Here is an 11,428-nt window from a genome sequence, read left to right on the forward strand (position 1 = left end):
TCTATCGTATACATCTATCTGTCTATCTACAGTATCTATCTATCTATCTATCTATCCATTCATCCATCTATCTATCTATCTATCTATCTATCTATCTATCTATCTATCTATCTATCTATCTATCTATCTATCTATCTATCTATCTATCTATCTATCTATCTATCTATCTATCTATCTATCTATCTATCTATCTATCTATCTATCCATTTATCTACAGTATGCATCCATCCATCTATCTATCTATCTACAGTATCTATCTATCTATTAATCTATCCATTTATCCATCCATCTATCTGTCTATCTACAGTATCTATCTATTCATTTATCTACAGTATGCATCCATCCATCCATCCATCTATCTATCTATAGTATACATCTATTTATCTATCTATAGTATACATCTATCTATCTATCTATATCTACAGTATACATTATCTATCTATCTATATCTACAGTATACATTATCTATCTATCTATATCTACAGTATACGTCTATCTATCTATGGTATACAATTGTCTGTCAACACACATAAAGCACTACTGTGTGTATGTTTTTAATGTGTGTATTTTATGTGTTTGCATATGTGTGTGTCTGTGTGTTTATGTATGTTTTTATTTGTGTGTACTTGAGTGTACGTGTGCTTGTGTGTGTCTGTGTTTTCATGTTTTTATTTTGTGTATTTGCCTGGGTTTTATGTGAGTGTGTATTTGAATGTGTATGTTTTTATTTGTGTGTGTATGTTTTGTGTGTAGAGGGTGTGTTTGTGTGAGCATGTGTTATGTTGAGGGTGTGAGTGTGTGTTTGCATGTCAGTGTTTGCAGATGTTTTTATTTGTGTTTATGTATTTTAGTGTATGCATGCATGACTGTGTTTATGTATTTATTTGTGTCTGTGTGTGAGTGTGTTTGTGTAATGCATGTCTGTATGTGCTTGTCATGAATAATAAATATCTATCGATATTAAGATATGTATAAAAATGTGTGTTTCAGTGTTAACTAACACACTTTATGCAGAATCTCCTTGTTATGCGTGTTGTTCTCTGTAAAGGCCAGAGAGTGTGACGATTGTTCAGTCTGCTAATAAACACACAGTGTGTGTATGTGTGTGTGTGTGTTAGTGATGTTAGTAACGCCGTCAGCAGCTTTCAGACACTCAGATCTTCCTGCAATGTTCAGCGTTTTTGCTGCAGTGCTGAAACATGAGCTTTAATTAAGAGGAATTACATCAAATCACGATGGAAAAAGTTGTTTTGCTTATGCCAGAACAATGCACGGTTGATTTAAGGTTAGTGTGTGTGTGTGTGTGTGCGTGTGCGTGTGCGTGTGCGTGTGTGTGTGTTGTTAAAAATAAACTCACGCAGTCAAAGTTGTCGGTCATGTTAAGAACGACGTAGCCTTTTCCTGCGAGGTTGCTCCAGTCCACGCAAATCACCTGAACAAACAGGAGGAAAATGAAGAGAGCCAATTATCAAATCTCTTCCATCAGGACAGCATATTTCATCCAAACAAGTGACAGATTTAAATAACAAACACCCCAAAAATTCTAACTTGTTGTTAATTTTTTTTTTTTTTTTACGCAAAGTTGAAAATGGTACAAAAGTTTATTTATTACTAGGGCCAGACGGAATCTGCGGACATTTTTTGCTATTTCTGCGCAGAATTGAGTTATAAATATACAGATTTACGCTGAATTAATTTGGGAGTATCAACAATGCAAATCCAATTAGACCCACTTTATTTGGTAAACAAAGCAAGTCTATATAATATATCTACTAAAAGACAGAAAATATTACTGTACAAACTGTATTGTAAATAAATTATGACCATGATCATATTAGTTAATAATTATACTGAAATTATTTTAAAAACTGAATAAATATAAATTAACACACATTTACACAAGTAAATAATGATGGGATAAAAATCAGCAAAATTCTGCGCGCGCAGATTCCATGTGGGCCTACTTATTACCAGAGTGATTATTAAAGCTACAACGTAATTGTTTCCAAGTAATTCGCTAGTTGCAATTGATAATGAAAGTTAAAATCATTTTTTAAAATTGTAAATATAAAATATTGCACATCATGTCCACCAATATTCATCAATCAAACACGAAATGATTCATATAATATATATATATATATATATATATATATATATATATATATATATATATATATATATACACATACATATATATATACATACATACATATATATATACATACATATACATACATATACATACATACATACATACACATACATACATACATACATACATACATACATACATACATACATACATACATACATACATACATATATATATATATATATATATATATATATATATATATATATATAAAATATATATGTATTATATGAGGCTTTAGCCAATAGCAGAACAGCAACTACTGGGGAGAGGGTGTTAAATATAGTAAAGGCTTATGAGTGGTCAGATTTGAATAAACAACCTATGCATACAACACACCTTTGCTTTGCACGTAAAACAAATTTAGTTCATCGCATCTCTCTCTCTACGATACAAATATTGCATCTAATATTGTAATAATTATAGTTTTTTGATATAGACCATTTCAATGTAGTGATGTCATTGACCCGAGGACATTTCCTTCTTGTTGCCAAACTGTAACAGGAGGCAATTCAATCATAACTCAACACTAAAACAGCTATCATAGCATTACTTATCAATGTGTGGGCCATTTTAGATTCTCGGAAATCTATGAAAATAAATAAAAAGTAAAACAGAAAATACATTAGGACCATACAGGGTTTACAACCCTCAAAATGCTCCAGGTGTGTGTGTGCGCACTTGAATGGGTTAAATGCAGAGCACAAATCATCATACTTGGCCATGACACGACTTTCACTTTCACTTTCAAATGGTCTACATTGTGCAGCCCTACTGATTCCTTGAATTCTTAAACTTAACCACAGCTCAATTCTTCTCTTGTTTAATACCTGTTCGGCCTCCTGTGAGTCATGAAGCTCTGTTTCAGTCAAATATTCAGTCCCGCCGTGTCGAAGCTCCATCTCCTCCTCATCCTCAGTTGTAGCAATCGGCGCCCCCTGCCAGGCTGTTTCAGTAAAAACCACAGGCGGCAGATCTGAAGCTGGAGCGGAGGATGGCCCCGTTGTGAGGGGTGTTAGATACCTCCACTCGTCCTCCTCCTGATCCTCTGCTTCTGTAGGAAAAACCACCTGCTCTTCATCCTCCTCATCCTCTTCAGAATCATCCCGGTGTGCTTCGTCAGGCTGCAGGGGCTCCCGGCTGGGCAGGGGTCCGATTTCAGGAGCCGTCGGCGCTTGTGTGGGCCTGTCAGGTCCTGCTGTTGCCTCTGGCTGATTCTTTGGGGTGTGGCCTAAGATGGTGGGTGTGGCCGTGGAGTGGGCGGAGTCTAGTTTTGATGAAATGGGGGATGGGTGAATTGGGAAACCGCTGGATTCAGAGTCACTCTCCCATTGCTCTGGATCCACAGGCTTGACTGTAGGGATGAGGATTGAGGACGCGTTGGTTGCGCTTGGTTTTAGGCTCAGAGAAAGAGGCAAAGATGGCGGTTCTGAGGATGAAGGGCTGGAATCTATGATTAAAAGAGGAAAAAATGGTGTCAGAGGTCTAATTTAAAACATACTCGGATAAATAAAAAAATTAGCAATATTATAATAGTCATTAAACATGTAATGTTGGTCAACAACTGTAAACTTAAATGCTATATGTTACTCTAATTATACCACACTAAGACCATAAACAGAAAAAGCACAACAAATACGCTTAATACACTTTTTTGTACACAGACATCACCTATATAATATATACAGTAACTGCAAGTTAACTGTGTCTACATATAAAAACGTGAACAATTGCTAATAATTTTAATAATTTGTTACTAATTTAAAAAATAACCTTAACTTTTCTGATTTTGACTGTAATGCAATAATGTGCATTTTGTAAAGCTGCTTTGAAACAATAATAAAAAAGCACTATACAAATAAACTTATAAAGATATATATTAAATATTGGTCACTTAAAAAAATATCGGTTTTAAACTATGCTAATCCTATGGTATATTATACTAACAATATAGTTGATAATTAGTATAATTAGCACGGCATATACTGCTGAAAGTTACAGATAAACCGATATTGCTTTATGTTTGATGCTGTACAGATAACTGTTTTAAAAAAAAGAAGTTACTGCTTATTGTTAATGTGATATAATTAAACAAAAACTATTGAGTAGTAGTGACATTGCGAGACTTATGATTCATGTGGTACTGATAACTGCTCTTCACAGATTACTATTTTCCTTTTTATATAGTATAGTATAATAACAGTGGAATATAATATTGAGGGTTATAGAAAAAAATGTTTTATGACTGATATGATACCGATAATTTTAATGTTTACAAAACCGATATATCTAATATTTGCTCTGTTTCTATTTATGGTAAAATGAAAGTGGCTTATGTTACCGATAACAACCTATAATGACTTATAATTAAATAATATAATAATATTATCAATAATTTCTAATGTTTAAGTGACCGATAGCCAATATTTTTTCTGTTTATGTTGTTAGTATGGTATATAACTGTAATGAAACCGATATTACACACTTTATGACTGATGCGATACCAAAAGTTTTCATGTTTTAGTGAGCAATATAACATTTATGATTTCGTTTATGATGTATGGAATAATTTGACTGCCATATACAGTAGTACTGTGGGTTACAGAAATCTACCTATATTGCCTTCTTACCTTAAATCTGATACCAATAATTTTAACATTTAATTGACTGAAATCCTGTATTACATTTTTAGACTGATGCAATACTGAAAATTGTAATGCTTATTCAACCAATATCTAAGTTATTTGTATTTTTAGGGGTTTTTCACCTTTATTATTATTTAAGTGCTGTGGCGGTGCACTAACCACTACTAGGCTATTGGTGCCAACCCAATATAAATATTTTCTGCTTATGGTGTTAATATGGCATAATTAGAGATATACAGTATTGATGGTTGAACAAATTGCCCTTTATTAAGTTTTTAAGAGCCAATATTGATTTTTTTAAGCTTATGGTGTTAGTATGGCATAATTAGTGATAAATTGTATTGCTGGTAACATAAATCATCTTTTCTAATATTTTTAAGAACCGATATTTAAATATTTTTTTTTCTGCTTATTGTGTTAGTACAGCATAATTAGTGATATACAGTATTTATGGGTAAATAAATTGCCTATTATTGCATTTAAAGACCCAATATCCAATTTTTTTTGCTTAGTGTTAGTACGGTATAATTAGTGATATTTATAGTGTTGATGGCTGAAGAAATAGCCTTTGATTACATTTTTGAGAACCGATATCCATTTTTTTTTCTGCTAATGGTGTTTCTATGACATAATTAGTAATATATATATATATATATATATATATATATATATATATATATATATATAGTGTATTGCTGGTTACATAAATCACATTTTATTACATTAATAGGAACCAAAATTTTATTATTTTTCTTCTTATGTTGTTTGTACGGCATAATTAGTGATATATTGTATTGGTGGTTACATAAATTGCCTTTAATTACATTTTTAAGACCCGAAATCCAATTTTATTTTTTTCGTATGGTGTTAGTACGGCATAACTAGTGATATATAGTGTTGCAGGTTACATAAATCGCCTATTATTACATTTTTAGGACCCGATATACAATTTTTTTTTTTGCTTATGATGTTTGTACGGCATAACTAGTTATGTAAAGTATCGCTGGTTACATAAATTGCATTTTATTACATTTTTAAGACCAATATTGAATTTTTTTCTCCTTATGGTGTTTGTATGGCATAATAAGTTATATACTGTATTGACGGTTACATAAATCACATATTAGTGTTACATATATTGACCGATATTGACTTTTTATGGTGGATGTTTGGAACAATAAACTATTTACTGTCAACAATGTCAAAGCATTACATCACAGTGTAAATAATACTTTAGCATAATAAACATTTAGTTTCTGCTTATACTGTTAGTACGGTATAATTAGTGATATTTATAGTGTTGATGGCTAAATAAATAGCCTTTGATTACATTTTAAAGAACCGATATCCATTTTTTTTTCTGCTAATGGTGTTTCTATGACATAATTAGTAATATATATATATATATATATATATATATATATATATATATATATATATATATATATATATATATATATATATATAGATATAGATATAGATATATATAGATATAGATATATATATATCTATATCTATATATATATATATATATATATATATATATATATATATATATATATATATATATAAATATAGATATATATATATATATAGATAGTATTGCTGGTTACATAAATTTTATGTAACATTTTATTACATTAATAGGAACCAATATTAAATTATTTTTCTTCTTATGTTGTTTGTATGGCATAATTAGTGATATATTGTATTGGTGGTTACATAAATTGCCTTTAATTACATTAAGACCCGAAATCCAATTTTATTTTTTTTCTTATGGTGTTAGAACGGCATAACTAGTGATATATAGTGTTGCAGGTTACATAAATCGCCTATTACATTGTTAGAATCCCGATATGCAATTTTTTTTTGCTTATGATGTTTGTACGGCATAACTAGTTATGTAAAGTATCGCTGGTTACATAAACTGCATTTTATTACATTTTTAAGACCCAATATTGAATTTTATTTCTCCTTATGGTGTTTGTATGGCATAATAAGTTATATACTGTATTGACGGTTACATAAATCACATATTAGTGTTACATATATTGACCGATATTGACTTTTTATGGTGGATGTTTGCAATAATACACTATTTACTGTCAATAATGTCAAAGCATTACATCACAGTGTAAATAATACTTTAGCATAATAAACATTTAGTTTGAACTAACAGGACTGTTTGTTATGAAGTGGTACATGAAGAGTTGAGGATTATGCAAACACTGCTTAGGAAAATGTGGTTTTGACAGCATAAAGAGTAGGATGTGAACTAGTAAGAAGCGACGCGAGTACAGCGTCTTATTCAGTTTCTTGGGTACAGCAGATCTGAGCAGCTGCACTGCAGTATTGCACCTGCGTCTGGCACAACACACACATCAGGGGCTGAGAGCTCTCCATCGCAGCCTGATTATTCATGAAACACACACACACACTGCCACACTGAGACGAGCTGTAATGAGCACTGCTATTGTCTAGTGTCAGCAGGAGAGAGACCATACATCTACACTGTATCAAGCAAATTATCATAACTGGATGTAATAATAAAAGCGATGTTCCAGAGACTGTGGCGTAAGCTTTTGCACACTCCTACAGTGTCAGAAAGTTATTGTGGTTTTCTCTGTGACCCCAAAATATGACATTTTTACAATTTTTGATGATGGGATCAGCTGATTATGTTATTTCATGAGTGATGTTATACTTACAATTATATTAAGTGAACGATTTCCGAGATTTATTTTCTGTTTATGGTGTTATTGTGGTATTAAAACGTAGTTTATATCATTGAAGGTTACAAAAATTAGTCTTTATTATATTTTTATGACTGACACTGATAATTTTCATGTTTAAGTGACCGATATCTGATATTTATTTTCAGTTAATGGTATTATTGTGGCATAAAATTAGAGTAGTTTATATGATTGACGGTTACAGAAATTGACAGATATTATATTTTTATGACCGATCTGATACCGATAATTTTAATATTTAAGTGACCGATATCTGATTTAGTTCCTGATTTTAGTGTGATATAATTACAGTAGCATATAGCATTAAAGGTTGAAGAATTTGACCATGATTATATTTTTATGACTGATGCAATATCAATAATTGTAATGTTTAAGTCACCGATATCCAATAACTTCTGTTTATGGTTTTAGTGTGGTATAATTAGAGAAGCATATAGTATGGAAGTTTACAGAACTTAACAGATATTATATTTTTATGACTGATCTGATACCGATAATATTAATATTTTAGTGATATATGATGACCGATCTCATTCCGCTAACTTTAATATTTAAGTGACCGATATCCGATAACTTGTTTTTTTATATATGGTGTAAGTGTGGTATAATTATAGTAGTATTAAAGTATACAGAATTTGACAGACATTATATATTTATGACTGATCTGATACCGATAATTTTAATATTTAAGTGACCGCTAATTTATTTATCGGCATAGCATACAGCACTGAAGTTTACAGAACTTTACAGATATTATATTTTTATGACTGATCTCATTCCAATAATTTTAATATTTAAGAGATATCTGATGACAGATCTGATAGCGATAATTTTAATATTTAAGTGACCGATATCCAATAACTTATTTTCTGTTTAAGGTGCTAGTGTGGTATAATTAAAGTAGCATATATCATTTAAGTTTACAGAATTTGACTTTTTTTTTTAATGACTGATCTGATACCGATAATTTGAATATTTAAGTGACCGATATCTGATAACTTATTTTCTGTTTATGGTGTTATTGTGGTATAAAATTAGAGCAGTTTATATCATTGACGGTTACAGAAATTGACAGATATTATATGTTTATGATCGATCTGATACCGATAATTTTAATATTTAAGTGACCGATATCCGATAACTTAATTTCAGCTCTTGATTTTAGTGTGATATAATTAGAGCAGCATATAGCATTAAAGGTTGAAGAATTTGACCATGATTATATTTTTATGACTGAAGCAATACAAATAAATGTAATGTTTAAGTCTTATTTTGTTTGTGGTTTTAGAGTGGTAAAATTAGAGTAGCATTAAACAATGTTTACAGAATGAGCGATATTATATTTTTAATGACTGATCTGATACCGATAATATTAATAATTAAGTGATCGATATCCAATAACTTATTTTCTGTTTATGGTGTTATTGTGGTATAAAATTAGAGTAGCATACAGCATTGAAGTTTACAAAATTCGACAGATATTATATTTTTATGACTGATCTAATACTGACAATTTTGATATGCAAGTCACCGATATCGAATTACTTATTTTCCGTTTACGATGTTATTGTGTCATGAAATTAGAGTAGTTTATATCATTGACTGTTGCAGAAATTTACCAATATTATATTTTATGACTGATCTGATACCGATAATTTTAATATTTAAGTGACCAACATCTGCAAACTTATTTTCAGTTTGTGGTTTGCATATAGCATTGAAGGTTGAACAATTTGACCGATACAACATTTTTATGATTGATGAGATACTCATGACTATAATATTTAAGTAAACATTTCCTGATTTGTTTTGTTTATTATGTTAGTGTGGTATAATTCAACTTTACATTTACTCATTTAGCAGACACTTATCCCAACTACCATATAGTACTGGGGGTGTTATAGAAATCTACCTAAATTCATTCTTATCCTAGATGTGATACCGATAATTTTAACGTTTATTGATCGAAATCCAATTTTTTTCCCAGTTAATAGAGGTAACGGGGCATGATTAGAGTGGCATATATTATTAGCAGTTACATATATCCCATGCTATTATCTAGTGTCAGCAGGAGAGAGACCATACATCCAAACATTATAAAGCAAACCCGAAGTAATAATAAAAACAACGTACCTAAGACTGTGTGGCAAGCTTTAGCACACTCCTCCAGTGTCAGGAAGTTATTGTGGTTTTCTTTGCAGCCCCCGAATATAAAGTTCTCACACTTCTTGGTGACAGGGTTAAAGTGCCAGCGAGGGATCGCCCCACGACAAGGTCCAACCTTTTTGGGCATCAGACAGCGCTCTGAGAATGAAAAATATATAGTTTAATCACTGAAAGCAGAGAACTATAATGCAAATGATTTCTGGAGAAGCAGAGGAGTCGTTCTGCTCTCTGTTCAATTACTGAACTGTTATTGGCTTGGGATGAAAAGCATCAGGTTTGCTGGAGGACTTCACACTAATTAAAGACAGGTGGGGGATGTGTGAAATGACAAAGAGGATTGAACACTCCTGTGAGAGCAGACAGAAAAAAATACAGGACGGACGGACGGAGGGATGGATGGATAGACTGATGGATGAAATTACTGGACGGACGGATGGATGAAATTACTGGACGGACGGATGGATGAAATTACTGGACGGACGGATGGATGAAATTACTGGACGGACGGATGGATGAAATTACTGGATGGACGGATGGATGAAATTACTGGACGGACGGATGGATGGATGAAATTACTGGACGGATGGATGAAATTACTGGACGGATGGATGAAATTACTGGACGGACGGATGAAATTACTGGACGGACGGATGAAATTACTGGACGGACGGATGAAATTACTGGACGGACGGATGAAATTACTGGACAGACGGATGAAATTACTGGACGGACGGATGGATGGATGAAATTACTGGACGGACGGATGAAATTACTGGACGGATGGATGAAATTACTGGATGGATGGATGAAATTACTGGACGGACGGACGGATGGAAGAAATTACTGGACGGACGGATGAAATTACTGGACGGACGGATGAAATTACTGGACAGACGGATGAAATTACTGGACGGACGGATGGATGGATGAAATTACTGGACGGACGGATGAAATTACTGGACGGATGGATGAAATTACTGGATGGATGGATGAAATTACTGGACGGACGGACGGATGGAAGAAATTACTGGACGGACGGATGAAATTACTGGACGGACGGATGAAATTACTGAACGGACGGATGAAATTACTGGACGGACGGATGAAATTACTGGACGGACGGATGGATGGATGAAATTACTGGACGGACGGATGAAATTACTGGACGGACGGATGAAAGAATGGATGAAATTACTGGACGGACGGATGAAATTACTGGACTGACGGATGAAATTACTGGACGGACGGATGAAATTACTGGACGGACGGATGGATGGATGAAATTACTGGACGGACGGATGAAAGGATGGATGAAATTACTGGACGGACGGATGAAATTATTGGACGGACGGATGAAATTACTGGACGGACGGATGGATGGATGAAATTACTGGACGGACGGATGAAATTACTGGACGGACGGATGGATGGATGAAATTACTGGACGGACGGATGAAATTACTGGACGGACGGATGAAATTACTGGACGGACGGATGGATGGATGAAATTACTGGACGGACGGATAAAAATTACTGGACGGACGGATGAAAGGATGGATGAAATTACTGGACGGACGGATGAAATTACTGGACGGACGGATGGATGGATGAAATTACTGGACGGACAGATGGATGGATGAAATTACTGGACGGACGGATGGATGGATGAAATTACTGGACGGACAGATGGATGGATGAAATTACTGGAC

General features: G+C 33.1%; 1 protein-coding gene across 1 annotated transcript in view; it reads right to left on the reverse strand.

Annotated features, from left to right (window-relative positions):
* podxl2 (podocalyxin-like 2) overlaps positions 1-11,428 on the reverse strand; it is a 43,183-nt gene that overhangs the window by 6,676 nt on the left and 25,079 nt on the right. Inside the window, exons 3-5 of the mRNA XM_056447967.1 lie at positions 9,687-9,857; positions 2,986-3,605; positions 1,358-1,432 (exon numbers count right to left, since the gene is read on the reverse strand). Coding sequence (XP_056303942.1) covers positions 1,358-1,432; positions 2,986-3,605; positions 9,687-9,857 — 866 coding nt within the window. The remainder of the gene's footprint in view (positions 1-1,357; positions 1,433-2,985; positions 3,606-9,686; positions 9,858-11,428) is intronic.

The sequence above is a fragment of the Danio aesculapii genome, chromosome 22 (assembly GCF_903798145.1).
Source record: "Danio aesculapii chromosome 22, fDanAes4.1, whole genome shotgun sequence".
Lineage (NCBI taxonomy): Eukaryota > Metazoa > Chordata > Actinopteri > Cypriniformes > Danionidae > Danio > Danio aesculapii.